Source organism: Cinclus cinclus, chromosome 2, assembly GCF_963662255.1.
Source record: "Cinclus cinclus chromosome 2, bCinCin1.1, whole genome shotgun sequence".
In the NCBI taxonomy this organism is placed as follows: Eukaryota; Metazoa; Chordata; class Aves; order Passeriformes; family Cinclidae; genus Cinclus; species Cinclus cinclus.
Genome location: NC_085047.1, coordinates 31,122,234 through 31,146,106, shown reverse-complemented (window position 1 = coordinate 31,146,106; position 23,873 = coordinate 31,122,234). Strand labels below are relative to the sequence as shown.

Sequence of the window (23,873 nt, the reverse complement as noted above, 5' to 3'; positions counted from 1 at the left end):
AGCTCCAGGTCTCACTGGTGCTCAAGTAGAACAGCAGCAGGCTCTAAGGGCTGGTCTAAGGGATGGACAAATGTCAGCAGCCTCTCCACAATGTCCCAGATCCAAATGCCTCTGCAGAAGGTCTTGTCAGCAGATGGGGGCCTCTGTACCCTGCAAGTGGGAGCCTTTGGCAGCTATCACTTGTTACTGGCTCCCAGTGCTTCTGCCTGGCTCAGAGCCACCTGGTTCTGGAGGTTTGTTGGACAGACCTTCCTGCCCCTCAGCTGCAATGAAGGCACTGGCCCTATTCTGTAGCCAGAAATCTGAAGGTGGATCAAGAGCCTCCCTCTTGTTCCCAGAAATCACAAGTTTCCAGCCTTCACCATCAGAGCAGTCGCCACTTCCAAACCTGGCAAGTACAGACACTGGCTGCCTCTCCTTTCAGTACAGTTGGGGTTTTAGGCTCTTATACCTTCATGCTCCCAGAGAAGATCCAGTCAGTCTCTTCCTCTTGCCCCTGATGCTTCAAAGTCTGCCAGCCTCCTCTAGCAGCTCTTTTACTTGTTGACACAGATCATTTACCAGAGAACACCTGCAGGAAGGAGGAAACCTCCAACTTCCCAACCTCAGCAAGAAGCTCTCTGCACTCCCTGAGACATCCATGGCTGTATCCTTCCATCAGGAGATCCATTTCATTTAAGGTCTCTGATGTGTCTTCAAAATTTCTCCTAAGTCTCCTTCCCACTCAATTGTTTCTCTATCTTCTTCCATTCTTGGACTGAATTTCTGAATGCTACACTGGCAGGATGTTATTGGCAGATAGAAATCTTTCACGTTTACACCCCACAAACAATAACTAGAGTAATGGAAGTAGATACTGTTTGTTATGCTGTTTGTGAGGAGTGTAGAGTCATTTCACATTTTTTGCATCCTGCTCTTAAAGATCTCATCCTCTTGCATCACAAAAATATCAGCAGGACAGGGTATCAGTGATTTCTTTAGAACTTGTCTACAGCCAATATTTTGATAGTAAATGGTCCATTCAAAGTATTTCAAATTCTTTCCAAGAGGGTATTTAATGGGGGGTGATTGGGCTTAATGTTCCCATCAATGCAGCCTGTGCATAAGAGTAACATGCCAGGCCCAAGAAACTGCTTGGCTTCTCATGTCAGCTGAGTAGTTGTTCTGCTGATATCTGTGCTCAAACACACAAGAGAACAAAATACCCAACTTAGCAATAAGGGAGTGTCCCTGGCTGTGGCTGGGCTGGTTTGCAGCCCTCATAAATGCACTGCATTGATGCACTTGTGATATTCACCTCTGCACAGACAGCTACAATAAGAATCTAACTGCAACAGAGGTTTTGAGTACAGGTCTCTGGAGAAATGGGTGATATCTTTGGTACTTAACCACACTACACAATTTTCTGAGGAAAGGCAGAGGAACATAATCATGAGCAAGTGGGATACAGATAAGTAAGCAAAAAAGAAATAATAATGATTATTATATTCTTAGTTATTTAACAATTGATGAAATAAAAAGATTACCTCATGAATTCCAAAGTGAGCATAGGAATCAAAGTAATAATCCCTGGATGTCATTTCTTCTGGATTGATGAGCTTTGCCATCTTGCCTCGGCCTGGGCAGCTTGGTTGCAATGGAGCATGTATGACAGATTGAACTGGCTTTGGAACAACAGTAGGCTGTGGAGGCTGGGATGGAATGGTGCAAACCTAGGAGAACAAGGAATATTGTTAAGAGGCATCATTAAAAAAAGTATTTCTCTCTGTGTCTAGCGTAGTGATATTATTGTTAGTGGTATTGTTGTAACTATCTAGTAGATAACAAGTCCAAAGACACCTGGTGTATCATAAGGGAAATTTAGGCTGCCTTCTATTCCTGGATCTTTAACTTATTTGATGTCTTGCAAAATTTCCTTAATGGATTTTTCTTTAATGTTTATCTACAGATACCTAAATTAGTGCAGAGTAATGGCAAATTATTGGTGTTGGCTGAAGCAGATTACTGCAAACATCGACACAAAGCAGTAAAGAGCTACTTTTTCTCCATTAGTGTCCTATGCTGTCCAACTGCCACAGCTTTGTGAGAGGCAGGCTGCAATGAATAATAGTTCCCCTGCAAGGAAGAGCTCATAAAAAAAGGGATTCCAGACACAGTGTTGCCAACAACAGCAGGATTCACAATCGATTCTTAACTATCAGTTAAGGTACCTGTCTATATTGATGAGCTAGGTCTGAGAAGACTCACAATATCTCAAAAGTCCCTGATGCTATCTGGAAGTCTCTCAGGATGTCCAGAAAGCACTGCAGGGAGCCGTGTGGCATGTGTGGTTCCTTAATGTAGTTTCCTGTGGTTGGGAGATTCAGGAGTTATGCTTTTCCAGCACTGCCCCTCAGCACTTAAATTTTTTTATTTTGTACAGCATCTCCATCACCAACATTCTGACAGACACAGAATTCTTACACCCCCTTGGTTCAGATTTGATACCTGTAACATGTAAGACAGAAGATAGAATGTTTTTACAAAAAACAGATTTTTCAAATAAAACAGATCCTGGTCTGGCCCGTGTGTGTAACTACATTTTGGATCCTTAATATCATGCAAAATGCTGAAAACTGAGAAAGACTGAACAATATGCTACAGCTTCACTTATGCACTAAGTCACCTGCAAATTATGGGTCAAAAATTTCTTATATTAACGTCAATCCTATTTTAAATCTCATATCATCTTGTACTATTTTTTTTGTAAGACTCTGTATTTTCCCAGCAGGGACCAGAGTTGCCTGAGCCTCTCCTCACTACTTTCATAAAGTTCATGCTGTCTTCTATAGCTTGGTACTGTGAGGTATCAATCCCTTGTACCGTCTCCGAATAGCATCAATTAGCCTAGTTCAGTTTGCTTCAATTAAAAAAAAAAAAAGGAAAAAATAAAAAGAGGAAGAAGAAAAAAGCCCCTACATTTTCTACCCTTGTTCATTTGAAGATTTATATGTGTCATCATTTGATGGTTTCTTTGGTCCATCTGTTGAAAAAGTAAATACCAGTGCTTTATGTTCCTGTAACACTTTTCATCCCCAAAGATACAGAAGTGCTTTATTTATAAGTCTTTTCTATTTCTTACAGTTTTTTACTTTATCACCTCACCCTATTCACCTCACCTAGTTCACCTCCCACTCAGAATAATTGCTCCCAATTGGTGTTTGTATTTCTGTCTGGTCTACTTTCAAAAATGTCCATCTGCAGGAATTTCTCTTAAGACATTGCTTCATTGCCTGCTCATTACAAGCAGTAACACTGATAACTCATTTCTGTCTAAGTGTTGCTCTTAATATTCAACTCTTTCAAATATAATCTTGCTACTTTTAATTACATACTTGAGGTTATATCTTAACTTTTTTCTCCATTGGCATACACACTATGTAATTTTTGCAGCTACCTTTCTTAGCAGTCCTTTCTGTATTAGTCTGCTGGATTACAAAGACTTAAACTGTAGGTGTTTGAAGTTTTATATTATTATAATATTAAATCTATAAGGTCTTACACTTTTCTCCTAAATCTTATGCTCTGCATCATTTTGCAAGCAAAATATATAAATTTATATAAATTACAAAATAAAACAGTCACTGAGTTCTGTTCCTGTCTTTGGTAAGAATGTCTCCAGACACGTAACAGTACATCACAGGCAATTGACAAAAGATATGTAATGGAGAGAAGTTATATTAGGTTTTGTAAATGAAACCAGGGGGCTTCCAGCATTTGTTTTGCTGTCAAAGTACAAATTTAAATGTGGTTTGTTGTACAACAGAGAGCATTTGCTACAGGACAAGAGGCTGGTCTTGAAGGCAAATCTCCTGTCTGGATCTCAGGCAGTATCAATTCTGCTCCTGGCTGCATGGAAGGGTCTAGACAGAATTATGAGAGCAAAGTTATTCTGACTAAAGATACAGAATGAAATTAAACCTAACAACTTAGGCTTGGAAAGTTGTCTAAATGAATTGCTTTCCTGTAAAAGAATTAACATCACTGTTTCCTAGTCTGCAACTGAATTCTTCTACGGCCAAGGGCTGGCAAGGTAAGTTTCATTAAGCTACTTAGGTAGTACTGCACCTTTGACTGGCAGTACTTTTCAGATTTATCCAAACTACCTGAAGACTTACTGCTCTCAACTGTGCATCTGCATCTCTGCCAGGAAGAACATAGCCCACCCAGCAGAAGTAGCAGAAGCCTATTAGTTCTGCTTCTCAGCTGCCTCCGTTTGTAGCCGAGCAGCCTCTGGTGAAATGTGTTGAGGGTGGCTGTGTGGCAGCATTTGGCCATATTGGCACCTGAATGCCAATAGCTCATGCACTGTCCATCCTGTGCTGTGGGTGCCACGGCCTCATGCAGCAGGGGCAGTAGAAAATTGAATAGGGGTGGTGATCTCAGCCAGCAGCACTCTGTCACAGGGACCTTGAACCAGCTGCTTCATTTCTATTTTAGGCATGCTAACAGAATGGACACCTTCCAGATTCAAATGGTGTAAATTTTGCAACATCTGTAATACCTCCTGCTGAAATTTCTGCGTGTAGCACATAATTCTGGAATTCCAAAACAACGTCACAATTGTAAAAATAATTTTGTGAGTGGGGTTCAGGAAACCCCTCTGTCAATAACTTGCCATAGACTTTATGAACAATTTCACTTGAGAGCAACTTGTGCCCTACGACAAAAATATCTGGGGTAAATATAAACACAGTAGACAACTACAGAATAAAGAACTGCAATGAAAGCCATTATTTGTATCAGAAACAATAAAGTCTTCAGGTGTACAGCTCTGAGATTGTACACCAGAAACAACTATGCTTTTAGGAATTTGATATAATAGTTTAAGGAGAAAACATACTTTTAAGACAAAAGCTATCAAGGAAAGACAACTTCCTATATTCTTTCCAGAACTGAAAAGAGCCCTTTATGTGATTTGCAAGCTTAGCATATATATGTAGCCTACATGAGGAACAACTCATCTTTTGAATAACACCTGAAAAAGCAAAGCATCTGGCCTGGGGGCAAACCTCACATCAATGTAAAGAATCTAAAAAACTCTCTCTGCGGAACACATATATGGATTCTGGCCAGCTGCACACAATTCCAGAACACTGGCTTGCTGCTAATGCAGATGAAGTCTGAAAGAATGGAAGCAGCTGCTTCAGAATTCATTCTCCACTGTGCTAAACATACAGCTCTCTATTTTTCCATCTCCAATTTGGTACTGAAGGTGGAGGTGGGAGGTCTGAAGGATCGGAGAAGCAACTGAAGTCCTACTTTTGAGTACAGTTTCAACATTTAAATCCAATTAAATTAGGGAAATACTTTCCTACTTTTAAAAATCAAATTTATTTCCTCTTTCTTTGTGGACAGGGTTGGTACACTACAGGTGATCAAATGTACCAGCACAGGACTGGTTTCTTTAAAAGCTTTGAATTCTTGCAGAAGACAAGATTTGTAAACCTCATTCTTTCTCAAAATCCCACAACTCAACATCCTGATGTGGATTTCTAAAACATATACAGGCCCCTCAGTGACAGCTCTTTGTGACTTCAAGATATATAGAGTTGCCCATGTGCATCAATGGATACTGCTGAAGTTCTTCTTTGAAAACTGGACCTAATTCAACATGGAAAGACAAGGCTGTCTGGGTATACAACTCCCAAAACACAAAAGAGAACTGGGTATTCAAAAATCATGAGCTATTTTCAAAAATTTTAGCCTTTTAGATATATCCATCTGTCTACAGAAAGACAAGATGGTGAAATATGCACAATTCATTTTTAGGAGGTTTGTGGCAAAAGCTGTGGTGTATAGAGTAAAAATAAACTTGAAATTCAATTCTCCTTTCTTCATATTACTATGGAGACACCGGGCTGGTAGGTTAAAATTCCAATCCTTGCAAAACTATTGTTCAAATTGCAGTGTTTTATTCTTGACAAATTCTTAGTTATTTATGGTATTTTTATGACATTGAAGTGGTTAACTGTACCTTCTGCTGGGAAGTGCTTAACTTTTCCTTAAGAAACTAATTAAGAATGGAATTACAGTTTTAAATTATTCAATTTCAGCATCATCTTCCTTTTAAACAAGAGGTTTTATCATATCTAAATGACAATTTTACTTGTTACTGGAGCCAGATACCTTTCTATGTCAGAACTACTAGAACAGAATGTGCCTAACACCATTTTCATTGGTCTGAACTTAATAGTCAAGACCTCTAGAGTGCAAGAGATTATCAACTTATTTACAGTCACCATAGTGATTCCAACAATACAGCTTCTTCCTGCTGCAGATATAAAAGCACAGCCAAATATAAGAGGTATTTGCTCTCCTGCCAAAATTTAGCCTTCAACAAGAACTTCCTGGCAGTCATCATGCAGGGTAAAACCTCCTTTGACTCCTTTATCTTGTATTGTTTTGAAGTCTTTGTCCAAGGCTTACCTTAAGCGATCTTTGGATAGGACAAAGAATCTAATCCATTATCAGAGAAGTTTTAACCTGATTTTCTGAGTAAATGAAGCTCTTACAGTATCTTGCCTATGCCTCCCATTAATAACTTTTGAGCTTGTCCAAGCCAGTCTGATTTGAGGGAAGTGTGGAAATATCAAATACAACACCAGAAACTAGGTAGAAGTGATTTGATGATCTACTAAAATTGAAGCTGCTAGATTTCAGTTATCATGCTTTCTACCTGCTCTAGGTTTATTAAGCCACCTGGCTGGTTACGTGTGCAATGTGTAGTCTCCAGACTGGATGATCAGCAATGTTGGTGTACAAAGAAGACCAGGCATTGCTCAGAACTAAATTAACAGCTGGGGGCATAAAGAGCACATACTTGAAGGAAACAGGGCTTTGTTAGCTCCTCTACACATGGGAAAACCTTTCCACACTAAGGATGAGAAGTTCACAAGGAATGCAAAATGGCAGGAAATCAATGAGTTCCAACATTCAACTGCAGAGAGATGTAGCTGTTTGGGAACAAGGATATATATATATATACATATATGTACACCCATATGAGGTACATGCTTTCAGGAACTAGGACCTTTGAAGACCATTAAAGATCATTTACTTAGCAGAAGTTTTATGTAGTCTAAAAACCAGTATGAAATTGCCAATTCTTCAGCAGCTATAAATCTGCTTTCTGCTTGATGAATAACAGGCTCAGTCTGTTTTAAGTTGCACATAAGTATGAGATCAATGCAAATGCAAATCTATCAAAACTCTAAAACTGAATCTGGTCAGACAGACTCTGTAAGAAAACTGGGAGAGAGAATTGGTTCTTACAATTGCTTGCTTTGAGGCTACCCCTTGTTCAGCCACTTCAAAGTGAGGTGCTGCTGTGAACTTTCTACGTGGGTTGTTTGAAATGCCAGATCAACCTGTCATAGACAAACCTGTCCATTTGTAATCAGCAGGAAATTCACTGTCATTTATACAGAAAAGCACAGCTTAGGCTGTATTACAATTGTGACATCATATCCCTAAGTAATGGTGATAGGAAAAATATTGTAAAAACATGGACTTTTTTTTAATAAAGCCTCTGTCCAGAACAACTGAGACTGATCAGTTATACAAGGAACTAGATTACACCTTAGATGTCCAAATCCTTAAAAATTCAAAGGAAAATATGCAAGCTGGTCACCAGTATCATAAAGGTGTGGTCAGCATACTTAGGCTGCAGCAGAAATAACCCCAAGTAGCAAAAAGGAATGTAAAGATCACAACGTTTGCAAAGGTTTTACTTATTGTGCAGAAGCTAAAAAGAAATTTAGGTATGTAAATGCAAGATAGGTGCTGTGATACCTTTGTGGATCTGACCTAGGGTACTTCATACTGTCAAGATTTTTAATGGGGACTGTCTGTTGGGTAAAGCCAGAATTTTAGAGTATGCAGGAATAATTCTTCTCCCTAATAGAGGTTAAGTACTGAAACAAATACTTACAGGATATGTGGGGTCTCCAACTGTGTAGGTTCCAAAACTCAGCTGGAGAATATCCCTTACCAGCCTTTAAAGCTATCTTTTATCTGAGTAGGGTGCTGCTCAGATAAAAGGTCTTTTCCACACATATTATTCTATGATATTAAGGCATTATTAAATTATATTTGCACTGTGCAGTAGATACAGGTGGAAAGGTTTATAAACCTGAGCCTAGTGTAAATTATGAGGCAGGTTATAAATTTTCGTGATAGATTTGTACACACAATAAGAACAGAACCTGCTTTCATGAGATTAAAGAATACACACTAAAAGAGGATGAGGACATGTCACTCAGGAATGAAACCCTTCTAAAGCTACATGTAACATAACAGAATAGAGATTACAGGAAATGAGTTGACAAAATTTAAGGACAGGAATGATATTAAGTATTTGTATTATAAATGCGTGAGCAGTTCTAGACTGTTCTGTGTGCGAGTGAATGTAATTAAAATGCTCTTCATCCAATCTTCTCTCATAACTGCTTAGTGCATGGTGCCATTGGGAAAACAATATCAACAAATTATGGGTGTTGACATTTAATTGAACTTGTGTTACTTTTCATAAAGGTGGAGATTTTGCAATGCATGTAGAGTAGAATGTCCCATGCAGGGCATGGAAAATCCTAGTTCAGCACAGAAAAAAAAAAAGAAAATATGAGAGAAATGTATTAGTTATAACTGAAATTTATTCTTTGTGAAGCACCTGGAGGAAGGATAGCAAAGCATTATTTAAAAGTGCTGAGAGGCACCTTTCTTTAGGAGAAGGTTGCATTTTCATAATCTTTGGCATTTTGTAGATCTAATGCCTATTATTGTTTTAGATTTAATATCACAGCAACACCTTCTTGGTTTGCAAGATCCCTGCTACAAGGAACAGCTGGAAAAATGCCTTGTGTTTTCACCTGTACTCTGTGGTGTTGAGCAGATGGTCTGTCAGTAGACTCTGCTGCCCATCTGTTTGTTTGGAGCCCCTTGAGCCTCATTAGGAATGAGGTAAGTTGCACAGTGAGGAGGTTCTCAAGTGCTGGCTGAAGTCTCAAACCTGCTCCTATCACAGCCAGGGTTTCACAGCTTCAGCTCAGTGAGGGATCATGTTTTAGAAGCGTTGTCCTCTGGTGGGTAAGACCAAAAGTGAACTACAGTTGGCAGATGGCTAAATTAATTCTTCTTTTCATAGGGTAGAGACTAATTTAACTGCTATCAATAATCTGGAAATGGATCTCCATGTATTACCATGCTGTTCCCTCTACATAAGCAGCATATGGATTTGTTGTAGTTTAATGGTCTCTGCAATGTTAGTCAAGAATCTGAAGCTGAAGATTTAAATAAAGGAGAACTATAGATAAATAAATAAATCTGTGATGATCTGTGGCTAGATGTCCTGTGGTTTTATTTCCATTTCTCAATGTAATCAAGAATGGAAGAGGTGGATATGTTCAAGAATACTGGTTATTTTGACACAAGATTGATACCTATAAGTAAATCTGGCAGGCTGAGAAATACAGGCTAGGCCACCAAGCCTAGGTGTTTCTGAGAGACATTCCAGACTTCTCAGCTTTTTTCTTCAATCAGTATCATATACCAGGGCTCCTAGGAAAAGCATGCTTTCCAATGGATCTCTTCTGAATATAGTGCCTTGCTAAGATGCATGAGCTTTTTGGTTAGTTTATGCTACAGCAGCCTTTCTCCTGTTCCAGAATCCAGTCTGAAAAGTTTACTCTGTTGTGTGAACCACAGAGAAGCACACCAGCAGCTTCACAAAGCCAGTGTTTCTTGCAGGATGAAGCTTCTATACTTACACAGATTTACAGCTATGTCTGACATGTTAACACTACAAGTCCCTGTTTTCTGTGGGAGCATCCTGACCCTTTTCAAGGATTCATGAAAGGTAAATTAAACCAAAAGATGAAAAAAAAAATCCTTCCTGTCATTTCAAGTCTCTCATTTTCTGACTAAAGAAGATGAGAATTTAATTTAATTTAATTTAATTTCATTCTTTATTCACTTGGTAGAAGCTAACTTGGTAGTGAAAAACAGGAAAGTGCCTTAATGTGTGGTCCCCAGCCTGTTAATGTTGACTGTGTGAAATTCTGATATCACCATAGGAATTTAAAATTTAGGTCACAGCTGTGAGAGTTTTGATTGTTATTGACAACCACATGTTACATAATTGGTATCAATTCTATCAAAATTTGAAGAGCACCTAACACCTAAAATAGCCAGTAAAGGCCAGGGAGCACTTCAATTGACTGATCACCATGGAACACTCTTCCTCTCCCATTCAATTATCAAGAAAAAACAAGCAGCAGGCATAAACTATGTTGTATGTTCTCCTGCAACAGATTTTTCTTGTGAGATGTCTGGGGTTTGGGAGTTTTGACAGATCTCTTGCCTTTAAAGTGCTACATCCAAAACTATCTAGAACAAAAGAAATCAAGATGCACAGATATAAGAAGGAGAAATAGCCTGTTGTTCTGACAGAGCTATTAGAGGCTTATTTTTTGTGGTTCTTCAGAGGGAAGGTTTGAGGTATGACTACTGCCTGTCTGTTGTTGAAACTGGAAAGAGGAAAAGCTGATAACAGTATTTTCCATTTGAATTAGGCTACAGCCTCTGGGAAATAAAGAGCTTTTCCAAATTTAATGTCGTTTTATTTCTGATTTGTCTTTCAGGGAGTTACACAAGGGAAAGAAATATCTTTGCATTAATAAAATGCATCAGGTCTTCCAGATGATTTTAAAATATTGGTCACAAATGAAAAGAATCTAAAAATAAACCATATCAGTTTCATTCCTGGGCATTCATTGAAGAGTCACATCTATATTTGGTAGTGATAATTGTTAATGTTATATGCTTGCTAATTGCACTGATACTGATATTTAATGTCCCACCTGGCCGGACTGGGCAAGCACTTGCATGCCATCAACAAGTAGCACACAACTATGGGTTGCTGTTCAGGGACTGAACTCCCCCTAAACATTTCCAAGACCCATTCAGGTTTGGCATGGCAGAGCAAGAAGGCTGCAAAAGTGTCATACTGCTCAAACAGCACTGGCTGAAAACTGCAGCTGTGAAGTCTTTCCCTTCCCCTTGTATTCTGCAATATAAGTAGTCAAACTGCACCAGTCTTGCCTTGTTTTTTTGGCCAGGATGGAAACACACTCATTTTTATGTGTGGCTGAGAGGAGCTGCCAAGACCTGTGAATGCAGCATCAGTTCTAGGGCAGCTCGGTACTGTGAGGCAGTAGCTGGAACAAGGGTAAGGGGTTCTTCTTGTGTGCACATGAACAAAGTTCAAGGTTGCTGGTGAGTCATGTTCCCTGCTGCTTGGGTAGATTTGGCACTATGCAATCATAGAGAATGAAGAAATCATTCCGTGCTATGTTTCCCTGGGAGTAGCTCAAAGCCTATATTGTTATTTAGCAAGTCACGACTGAGCTCCTTTTTCTCCTGTAATGTGGGGCTTAGTACATAAGAAGCCAATTTTCTAGGGCTGCCTTTGCACCAACTTGGACTAGATGGAAGGGGGATCTAGGTTTGTCATGTCTCTGTTCTTCCTTCTGGATGCAACAGGGAGGACTCATCAGTGTTGCCTGAATACTTTTTTACAGTATAACTCAAAATGTAAATTGATTAAAAGGCTGCCCTTGCATTTCTCTGTGGAGTCCAACACTCAGGCCCTATAGAAGAAGTCTCCACATTGGGTGCGGGGTGAGCTGATGTAACTCCACATGAATTCTGAATTACAAATAATTTATCATCATGGCTACGAAACCATGAATGGTGCATAAGAATCTATAGTCAGAGCATTAGGGGCCTGTTAACAGATGGTAATTAGTTCTATTTTAAGGATGGCTATGCAAGTCAGCTCTTTTTGTGACAAGAAAAAAAAAATAAGGACAAGGTCGTCTTCTGAGGCATGAAACCCTAGCAGTTGTTTTCACTTTATGATCAGCTATAACCCAGGGAAGACATGCTCCTGTTATCTGGAAGCAGTACACAGAAATGTAAATGTGACTGAAGGTTTTTATTGATTTTCAAGTGACGAGAGATATTCATGTGCCAGATTACTTAAAAACGCCTCGCATCACAAGGCACAGCTTGTTGTAGAAATAGCAACAGAAGTTATAGAAGTCTGCACTGAAAATATCAAAGCTGAATGCAGTGAAGAGGAAGAGTTTGTTGCAGATCATTGCATAAAGAGCTATGAAGATACAAAGCCAGAGAAGTGTGAATTTCCCATTGTGATTTTCTTACTGGTTTTTACTATCATTGTTGCTTCATAAGTGCCTGCCTTGATGAACAGGCGAGGCAATGGAAATGAATGGAAAGGGAACAAAGAAGATTTGGTACTTTCAAGCTGCTGGCAAGTGCATGAAGATCTGTTGAGGAGAGGTCGGGAGAGTTAGAGCCTCCATTATCAATGCTCACAGTAGCTTTCTTGTAGGAAAAGTAGCTGTATCACTGACTGGCCTCTTTCCCTCACCAGCATCGTCTTGACTGACTCTCTAGTGACAAAGAATAAGAACCAGGAAGTGCTAATCAACTATAAAGCCAGTTATTTTTAGGCCTTTTCTCAGTATCAGGCAGTAAGTTGAACTTCACATGAAAAAGTAGAGCTCCACTATTTTTAGAGATGAATTATTAACAAAAATAACCAGAGTATTCTATCTGTACAAATTATTTTCTAAAATTAGCAGAAAATTTAATGGAAGCCCTCCTCTGCTTAGCAAATTTCTAAGGCACTGATCTCTGAAAGTCACTTTGCAGCTGATATACCAGTCTTCCCCTCTCACTGAGTTTCAGCTGTTTCACAACAGCTCTATAGGAAGTTCTTCAGGAAGATATTATATTCTGTAGGCTTTTCTGAGCCTTGGCGCTTAGGAGGAGGAGGAGAAGTATCCACTTGACCACCTACTTCATGTCCTAGCCAAGCTTCTCATCTACACTCAGCATAGTTTCAGATGTGCTTCAGCTCTAGAAGAGGTCTCTGCCTAAGTGTCCATGTTCATTACTTCTTACCCTCTGCAGGAGAAGTGAGGACAGAAGGAAGAGCAAGACAGAGGAATAGCCGTTTCTGAGCTGAAGTGACAGAGAAAATCACCACAGTGACTTACAGATCAGTGCTGCTGCAGAGCTACCAGCAAATGGGCACCAACATTGAATAGAAGTCCCACGTTTGGCACTCCCATTTGTCAACTGGCAAAATATAACATTTCCTTGCACAGAGCAATGACACCCTACCACTTCCTTTAGAGCTGTAACTCACTGGATCTTAGTATCTTATAGCACAGACTTTCTCTTCATCATCTGGCAGTTTTTTGTTGTCTGTGTTGGTCTTAAGTTCATCTCACTGTATGACCTTGAAGGAATCAGCCATTTCTTAGTGTGGCTTAACAGAATTTTGCAATTTTTTTTGTGACAGATGAAGTCCCTAGAGGTGGAATGTGGTTATCTGTATCAATACTTATGATGGAAGACGGCTCACTGAAGACGGGCAAGGATGAAGTGCCTGTGAAACTCAGGGAATAATGCAGCTTCCCACAGCTGTTGGAAAGAAGTTCATTTCTCCCTGAGTTCATTAAAAGAACATGAACACCTCCCTAAGTTAGCCAGACTTACAAAGGAGACTGTGCTTATATGACTCAACATGAAGTGTAAAAGTTGAAAAACTAACAGAATAATTTTAGGGAGAGCAATGGGATTGAGATGCCTTCAATTCACATTATCCTCCCCAGTAACTGGGGACTCCTAATGTCATGACCATGGACATATTACTAAAATACATTTGTACTGTGATTTAACTGCAGTTGCAGTTCTTGTATTTAAGTTAAACTTTTTTTGATATTCCATTTTCAGTGTATTTTGTACCACTCTGCTAAATCAGAAATCCTATATGTCAACTGTCTTCAAAAGAGACATTAATAAGACATTTGATATTTAATGTTACATCTTCCATGCAGGAATTTCTAGAAGGAACTGATCAAAAGCATATTGTACTCTGATGCCTCTTAGCAATTACTATTTTTGTTTGTAATCATTAGACTACAACTCTTCTGATGACATACAAAGCTTTATTTTTTAAAATCAGATGTAAAGGGTTCAACTGCAGTTAAATCCCTGGGGAGAAAACTGGCAGAAAGACATTTTACCTTGTACTCAGGATCACCAGCTGCTGAAACTAAGTCAGTAACTTTTTGGCCTCACAAACCTGGTTAAGTCTATGAAAGGAGGAAAATTCTGACTCTGTTCTCTCTCAGGCACTTCAAGTTTGAGAAGACAGTTCCCCTTGAGATTTACAATGAAGAGTGCATCTTCTCCCTCCAGGAGTGAGACTGTATGAATTTTATACTGGCTGGTTTCAGGTTAGTTAAAATATTAGGAGCAACCCACCCTGAGCCACCTCCATTGCTGTTGACCAAGGGGCTGTCTCCATCCTGGCTTTTGTTTCTATAATTTGCCTTCCCTTTCTTGTTGCTGCCATTTTCATAAGGGATTGGTAGCACTTTCCCTTTGTGCCTCAGCACTTCTCTTGATGCTGATTCATAAGGCAGCATATGTTATTTTGAGATGAGAGTGGGTACACTCTTGGCTAAGACAGAACGGAAATCCTTGCCTGACTTGTGGACACAAAGCACAATGCTTTGTCCACAAAACACAACCTGTGACTGTCCTGACAGTTGTCACTGCCTCTTTTGCATCAAGCAAATACTGCTTGCATAGCACGGTGTCAGCAAGGACAGTCTGCATCCTGCTCCCCAGTTTGTGTAGTGGCCACACGTCCTTTCATGCTTTTCTGTTGACATCCTTCCTGGTTTCTGATTGTTTCTTGTTGTGTGAAAAGAGCTGGCTCTGCCAAGAGTATCCACAGGAGCAGCTGGGTAATGAGACATCCTTGTGCATGCATGAGTGGTTCATCCTTCCCTTTACTTAGGCACTAATAGAGAAGCAATACAAATGATTGGTGTAGAATCACTACAGACTGGAGAAGTGGCTCCACTTAAGAAAGCTGTAGAGCAAAAAGGAAATTACTAGCAACAACAAGAGCAGAAGATGTAACTGACAGTAGCAAGTTCCATATAACTGGGCTTCTGTTCAAATGAGTCCTCTGTTGGAGCTGTTTAAATAGCTTGATCAGTGTGAAGACTGATGTTTTCTGATTAAATGCTTCTGAGCCATGAATTTCACTGATTCATGTGACTTTTCTTAACCTGTAAAGCTCAGAGAGTGGATGTCAGCCTTAGAAAGGTTTTTACTATTCACAGTTGTGAAGAAACCTTGACAAGACTGAGTAAAAGTTTCTGGGTAGAGAAAGGCCTATAAAAGTAACACATTGACGCAGATTCAGTGTCTTTTTTTAGCCAGCCTTATCACCTTTCCACATATAAGGTTGGCATTATTGTTCTTAACCACAGTATGGGCACAGCATGATGTACAGCAATGCAAAATTCTTTGTTGCACCAACCCTATCTGTGTTCTGGTGGCAGAACAGACCTTCAGATTTTCTTGCCTTTTGATGTGCTGTTGCACTGTCCTAAAAATCCCTAAAATTAAAAAAAAAAAAAAAAAAGAAAAGAAAAAGAAAAAAAGCTGTGACTTGTTTAAGATAATTTAGTGTTAAAGGATAGGACTGGAAATTTCACTTTCTGGTTATTTGAACATTAACATGATCTCAGAAACTGGAAAAAAACAGAACAGAGAAATAACAAAAGTAAAAATAGCGTTTCAATTCAAGGTGATTCAAGGTTTTATTGACATGTAGTTCTTTTTTTTCTTTTCTTTTTGGAACATATCAAGGTTTATGGGATCCTGTTTCTTTAAATATTTCTATTCATGGAATGATTGGCAGCTGAGTGGGATAGAGGAGGAGAAGAAGCATCAGCTCTCACTTCTGAACTGGCTGCACATTCAGAATTAATGGGTAGGGAGAGCTTTCTGACAAGGAGAAGCTTTTGAAAATGTGAAAAACACAGACAAAAAAATAGGACTTTTCATAGATATATAAATCAGGGGAGTATGCTCTCGGTTCTGTCATACAAATCAAAACCCACTGTGTTTGGGCTGTTAATATAACTGAAGTTTGGCCACCAAACCACCCTAGGCTCTGTCTAGGATCAATAGAAAGAAAAAGGTTTCCTTAAAGTATGGTTTGAGATGGGCAGTTGCCATTCAGAGGTGTTTGTCTCTGCTGCTTAGACAGGACAAGCAGGCCAGCAGCTTAGATAGCTTATTAAAGCATCTGAATTTATGTGAGCAGATTCCAGGTCCTAGCTGATCCATCCAACAACAGAAAATAATAAAGTTTTGTTGATTCAATGATAGGGAATATTAAGATTCTATCCAATTAGTTGTGCATATTTCTTAAAATACCATGGAAAGCAAATTACTGTGTTTGGGGTGGTTTTCTTGTTTTGGTTTGGATTTTTCTGGTGTTGTTTGTTTGTTGTTTGTTTTTTGTTTGCTTTTTTTTTTGTTGTTTTGGTTTGGTTTGGTATTTTTCAGCCACTTAATCCCAGAAGGCAAAATCATTCTGCACCACATAAAAAAGCCCCAGTCCTAATTTTTGTCCTTTTACTGACAACACAGTAATTTTCAGCAGAACTCTGAAACATGTTGCCATTCAGAGTAATACAATGTTCTGCCACCAGCAGCAAGACACACAAATTGTGTCCCTCGAACAATAATGCTTCTTTTGAAGATCATACCGCAGAGAAAGATCTAAATGGTTAAAATATGAAGGAAAGAAAAATGGAAACTGGAAAATGGAAGACAAGAGGATCTCCCCTAACTTGTTAAGAAATCCCAAATAAATAACACTACCTTGTTTAACCTAGGATTTCACACTAAAACTAGATGATTAAGAAGGATTTTGACTTTAAATTGATGTCAGAGATAGCAAAGTCATATCCAGCAGTCAAAAAACTAAGACCAATGCAAAGTGAAAAAACCTAAATATAGAATTGTTGCCTAGCACATTAAGTTAATTGACTTTACTTCCTTTGTTCTGCACAGTCTGTACAATCCAGTGACTTTAATAAATCATTGGTCCTTCTCATTTTATTGAGACCTCAGTTCGTCAGGTATAGAAAACACCATAGTGAATAGAAATGTGAACATGCTCAGCATTTCAAAGGATTGAATATTTGAGAAAAAACAGAGGCTGTGTTCCTTTGTTACAGATTCCTAAATTTACCAGATTTTAAAATATCAGCAAAGAAGACAAAACATGATGCATGAAATAGACATATAAAACACTTAGATTCCCAATTTTATTTATAGGTTGTGTTTGATTTCACAGAACCACAGAGCAGTTGAGGTTGGAAGGGACCTCTGGAGGTCATCTGGTCCAGCCCCTATGTTCAAGCAGTATCACCTCAGGCTAGTTGCTTATGTACATCCAGATGGCTTTTGATTATCTCCAAGGAGAGAGACTACACAATCAACCTGGGCAATCTGGGCCAGTGCTCAGTCATCCTTGCAGTAAAACAATATTTCCTGATTTTAAGATGGAAACTCCAGTGTTTCAGTTTGCCATTGCTTCTGATCCTGTCACAGGGCACAGCTGACAGTGGGAGACCCTGTGGGGCAGGTAAGGGAGCCCAGGATCCAGGTGGGCATCTCTATGAGCTATGAGGTTGTGTAGGTGTTACAGAATTTAAGAAAACAAGACCAGCTATATTTAATTGATGAATCAAAGGTGGGAATGCTTGGAAGAGACCTAAACTCAAAGAGACAAATATATTTAAATGCTCCCTTTCTGCATTGGGAGCTTGTATTACTAAGAGCTCACCAAACTAGTAGAATTTAAACTTACTTCAGCACAGCTGGTACTATATCTAAAATATGAGGTTGGTTTTGAACTTGAAATGGAAGGGTGCATCTTCCTGTGATTCTCCACATCTAAACTGAATTTTGTCACAACAATCATACAGAGGAACATAGTGAATACAAAGGATGTAAAGAAATATAAAGCTAGGACTTTTCCATGAAACTGCCTTTTAAACACAGAGTTTCTCTATCAACATATAAATGCAGATGTATATGTATAAGTGTGTATATATATATATATATATACACAAACACTTGATGTGATATAAGACTTTAGTTGGGATTTTATCATTTTACAGTGTTTGAGCCCACATAGGCATAGCTGTGTCTTCTCTGACACAGTTTTAATAGGACTAACATGGGTGTGCAAAAAAATGAAAGTCATGACACAATATCCAGTTTGAATTTTATGTAAATATAAAACACTGCATGTATATGTATGCACACATATACCTGCTGAAGAATTTGGTAAGCAAGAATATTAATGTGTCTTTAAGGAACTGCATGGGTGAAATGACAAATTATCACAATGTTAAGGAAGTTATTGAATTATTAAATGGCATAGTCCTGCTCACTCAGAATTAGGGTTATGTATCACATTTGCATTTTAGTTCTAAGATGGGGAGTAGAGTAACTTTCCTGATTTAGAATAGTGTCAGAGAAGAAACTGTTGTGTGACTGAGTATCTTATAGTAATTCATTAATTATCAAATTCTGGAACTACACTGGCTATCAATGATTTTTTTAATGGTGACCATATTTTATAGCCATGTTAAAGCAGCTAATTAAATTTAAATCTAAGGCTTAAAATGCCCATGTAAGGGAAAGCTACTTCTAACTCTTCTTCCTGATTTCAGCTGGGACAGAGTTCATTTTCTTAGTAGTTGGCACAGCTACTTAGTGCTTTCTTAGTGCTGTGTTTTGGATTTAGTGTGAGAATCGTGTTGTTGACATACTGATGTTTTGGTTGTTGCTGAGCAGTGCTTACTCTAAGCCAAGGACTTTTCAGTGTCTCATGCCCTGTCAGTGAGCAGGTGCACAAGAAGATGGGAGGAAGCAAGGCCAGGACAGCTGGCTGAAGGGATATTCCACTGAACATCATGCTCAGTGTATAAACAGGGGTAAGAAGTCTGGGAGCTGCTGACTGCTGCTCAGGGATGGGCTGGGCACCAATCAGTCTGTGGTGAGAAACTATATTGTGCATCACTTGTTTGTCTCTCTGTCTGCATTTTATTAAAAATATCATCATCATCATTATTAATATTAATAGTAGTGGTATTAATAGCACTGTGCATTTTACATTCTTTCAATTATTAAACTCTTCTTAGCTCAGGAGTATTCCTTTTTTTTTTTTTTTCTCCTGATTCTCCTCCTCATCTCCCCAGGGAAGAAAAGGAGTGAAGGAGCAGCTGTGTGGTACTTAGTTGCCAGCTGGGGTTAAACCACGACAGTCTGCTTAGTAATGGACAAAGAAATATTAATCTTTCTCCAGACTACAGAGGCAGTTGTGTGTATTTGTGAGACTAGTCCCCATTTACAGTAAGGACAACATATATGTTCTTAACCACCCCATACATTTAGTCTAATGAAACTACACTTGCTCATATTTGGCCATTAAATTTTTTTTGGTGTTAGTTTACCTAGTACAAGAAATTTCATTGGAAGAGACCCATCATCTCCAGGCTTGGTAATATATTTTTTCCAAGGAGGGCTGTGAATGCCATAATTGACTTCAGCGTGTTTTCAGTGGTCTTTTAAGAAAATGGCTATGTATCTAACATGCAGAACAAAGGTAATACCTCTAGTTTCAGCAGAATTACTCTTGCTACATATTATCCAAGGCAGATGAGGAGTGTTTTTAAATACCCTGCTGGTATGGACCTGATCCTACAATAAATAATCACGCTGAGTGCCACTGACACACATGAGCAAATCAGAGTGTTCAGCATTTCTTGCATTATTAATCAAACATCTACTGAAATGTTCAGAGATCTTCAGAGATTTATGTTAACTATAGTGGGCTCTGAACCACAACTATTAAAAAGGTATTTACACTGTATTTCAAAAGCAGAAATTTATAGTTGTGTTGATATAAATCAGGCTTTTACAGCTTTGTGTTAACCATCAAATTAGCTTTTGGTATTTTACACTGATTTTTTAAACACAGTTAAGAAAGCAATACAAATAAGTATGCTCCTAACATTTTTATACAATAGTGAAACAGAATGATGAAAAACTATTCTTGAGCAAAACCACCAATGATTCATCCTTTTAAATACAATTTTATATGTAGACATGAACTGGTTTTGAATCTATATAAATCAAGAATAATTCTGCTGAAACGGATGGATTTACATGAGAGTAAACCTGTCTTGAGCTTAAAATGCCTTTCTTTTCTAGTAGGCACAGTTGGATTGCTCCATTTTACCAGGTGGAGAGAGGTCTTGCAAACATAAATACTTTTCCTTCCCTTTTACAAAGCAACAAAGACATATTTTATGAGCACTGAGAAGCATTATTGGTTTTCTGTTGAGAAAGGAACAGACCTTAAAAGACAGAAAGATGGCACTGGGATTTTGCCTTCAATAAAATAGTGTTACTGAGGCTATGAGAATAGTTTCACATTTTCACTAAAATCTCACAGTAATAAGTGCAAGCACCTTCTTTATTTAAAATCCTTATCTTTCTTCGCCTCCCTTTAAGTTTATCTGATTAAAAAAATTCTCTCAGAAAAGCAGGACAGAAATTGAATGTCAAATACAGAGAAAACAGAAATATAAACCCATTGGCCTAGTTTTACAATTTTTTTAGGCTAACCTTCGTTGAACAGCATACACACTGTCATGGTGCTAGTATTATTATTCATTAAAGTATGAAAAATCTAAGAAGTGTGAGATGGAGTTTGGCACTAGAGGCTTGAATTAATCTCTTGGTGCTGAATAAGAAATTCAGATAGGTAGCAGGACACATGCTTTGAACAGCCCTGGAAAGTGCAATCAGCTTTTGGATTTAATAGAATATAAAGATTCAGCAATTCCGATATTAACAGAAGGGTAATGTAGGTGAAACAGCAAGCTAGGAAAATGATCTTTACAGTAATATGTCAAGTTCAGTGATGACCATGTGTCTATGAGGTGAGCTGCTACTTAGAATCCTGACATGGAGATGAGTGAGGAATACTGCACATTGTCCTGGTTCTGCTCTTGGAGATCAGGGTAGGTTTCAGGTGTGTGTGCAAAGGTGTAAGAGAAAAGTTTCCACTGGCAGAGTCTCTCTCACAGTATTGTAAATCCCTTATTTGCGAGATTACCAATTGATTAATCATTTGTGAGACAATGCTGGTTAAGGCAAATTTTAATGGAGAATTTCAAGGAAGCTTTAAGATACATACCTTGATAATTAATTTAAAAGAGTAATTTTTTTTTTCTCTGATCTGTTCTTTCTTTTTTAATGATTGGTGGGGGTGAATCACAGGCCTAGAACTACATACTGTCTCTTCTTATTTCATAACTGACTAATCTGTCAAAAAGCACTGAATGTTGGGCTTATTCACTTTGACAGAGAAATTGAGATTTGCACTAGACCTTACAGGCTGCTGCAACCCCCCTATTATTTCCTTATTGACAGGCTGTAAAAGGGTAAATTGATTCATTCCTCTGAAGGCCTCCTGCTACCTCTGCCTACAGCTCCTTGATTCCTGACATTTGTTAAACCTGACAATGGAACAATGATCTGCAAATACACAGCCACCAAAAGGGAGGCTAAGGAAAATGTGGGCCTGTAGCTAAATTGAGCAGGGGCCCTGGGGACAATGGATGAGGAAAAGATCAAGGTACTCAGTGCTTTCTTCACCTTGGCCTTTACTGATAAGAACAATCTTTAAGGAGTCACAGAGTGATTCTGTGACTTGTTGATAATGAATTTAAGTATGTCTACTGTTCCTGTGTTTCTCTGTATTTTGATTGTATTTCCCCATCTTCCCTTCCCTTCCCTTCCCTTCCCTTCCCTTCCCTTCCCTTCCCTTCCCTTCCCTTCCCTTCCCTTCCCTTCCCTTCCCTTCCCTTCCCTTCCCTTCCCTTCCCTTCCCTTCCCTTCCCTTCCCTTCCCTTCCCTTCCCTTCCCTTCCCTTCCCTTCCCTTCCCTTCCCTTCCCTTCCCTTCCCTTCCCTTCCCTTTTTCCCTTGGTCCACCAGCTACCCATCCACTTTCCTGACTGCCTTTCATCCCTCTTGCCTTTTCTTTTCCACCTTCACAAAATAATTTCGTTATATAGTTTGACCTCCAGTAAATTTGCAAACCATTCTGTAACAAGGCTAAATATAATACTATATAAATATAATATTTTCCAGAACAGGGCTTTTACCTGAGGGAACTTTACATTTGCCTCTTCTAATCCAAAGAGTCTAAGAGATCAGCAAACACAGCTGGAAAGGATTCAGCTGAAATTTCAGTCTGCAACATACATTCTTGCACACTAAAATATGTTCCCTTTCTTTGTCTTCTCTGCCCAATAACTGTTTTGTTTCTCAGTTTTGCTATTTCGCATCCTTGGTCTGCTTCAGGCTTGCAGAGGGTTTACTGGGTTTTACCAAAGCCAGTGAAACGGAAAGGGTAATGATGGCTCTTAACCTTTTTTTAAGGCTCAACAATAGGCAAGCAACTGCAGAACACCCCCTGCTCCTAGTAAATTTTGCTAATCCTAATTAGTTTTAAAACACTGTGAATCCTAAGGAGACAACAATATTGTGATGTGGTTAATTCTGTCTCATTTTATTTCTTCCTGAAACAGCTGTTCCAGATGTACACTTATACAAGATGGAAGCTGCAGGTAAGAAGCAATGCTACTTTTTTAGATTTGACCTCTATTTCTAGGGAAAATATGAAACTACTGACCCTAAATCCTGAAGTAAAACATGCCAGATAGATAGCTGGGCTCAGTCACAAGGCATTTCTGCAAGATACACTTTATTGATACTACTTGGCCATGTGCATTAATCAGTGTTCTGCTAAGTTCTGTCACTTAGGAAAATAGTCTTCCTTTCCATTCTCACAACAACTTCTGCACAGCCTTTAGTAAGCAAGACACTATATAAGACAATGGTCATGGGCCTGAGAAGATGACTGTAAGAAGAGATTGCCATGTGCTGAACTTGATTTGTGAAAGAGGAGACTAAGGGACCATCAAATATCAGCCTGCAAGTATCCAAAAAATACTTACAAAGTGTATGGAAGAGAGCTCTTCTAAACAGCAGCAGATGAGATAATGAGTTGAAAAGGTCACAACCTGCAATTACTGAGGTTCAGATGAGACAATGAGAAAAACTCCTCCTCTGAGATGTTTGTGCAGTGCTGGAAGAGGTCACCCAGACAGGCACTGGAATCTCTGTGCTTGGAGATTTTCAAGACTTGGCAGAGACAACAATGGCCAAGATGATCTAATGCTGGTGACTGTTCTGCACTGGGTGTGAGGTTGCATGAGATGGTCTACGGAAATTTGTCCAAATCAACACATTTGTGTTTCTGCCACTCCACTGTGATCCCAATTTATATAGGACTCAGATGTGTTACTCCTGATATATCCTAATGTAAATCATACTAGACTAAAATAGAAAAGTACGAATACCATACTTCAGACAGGTTAACATCTAATATGGGGTACAATCATGAGATATATGGTCCTCAAATAGAAGTAGTTCAGAATGAGTTACAGGAAGGGTGAATTACTCCCCTGTGACTAAGGAAAATATCAGTAGCTGGTCTCCCAAGCTGGGGTCAAATTTCACAATGGATTGAAGAATACCACAAGGACAAAACTAGAAACTGAAACAGATGGCAACATCTCCACTCTTCCTATCTAAATGAGAAATTAAGGTCCAAAGCAGAAATAAGTTTGAACTGGTGGATTGTTGTTGGAAGGTCCTGTTTTGTTCACATATTATTCTGGGCTCTGAGACCAAGTCTGAGCCTTCCTGGTCCTACTGGAAGCAATGAAACATAAGCTGTTTGGCCAAAAAAGGACAAGAAGGACAGGAGAACTGT

At 38.9% G+C, this 23,873-nt stretch overlaps 1 protein-coding gene across 4 annotated transcripts in view; it reads right to left on the bottom strand.

The window, feature by feature from the left end:
• Positions 1 to 23,873, bottom strand: part of PRMT8 (protein arginine methyltransferase 8) — a 58,174-nt gene that overhangs the window by 25,202 nt on the left and 9,099 nt on the right. For 3 of the 4 annotated variants that reach the window (XM_062487420.1, XM_062487419.1, XM_062487421.1), the window contains one exon: positions 1,527 to 1,712. In XM_062487420.1, coding sequence (XP_062343404.1) covers positions 1,527 to 1,712 — 186 coding nt within the window. Of the gene's footprint in view, positions 1 to 1,526; positions 1,713 to 22,197; positions 22,316 to 23,873 lie in introns of those variants that run through there. The other variant, XM_062487422.1, reaches the window with a different exon arrangement.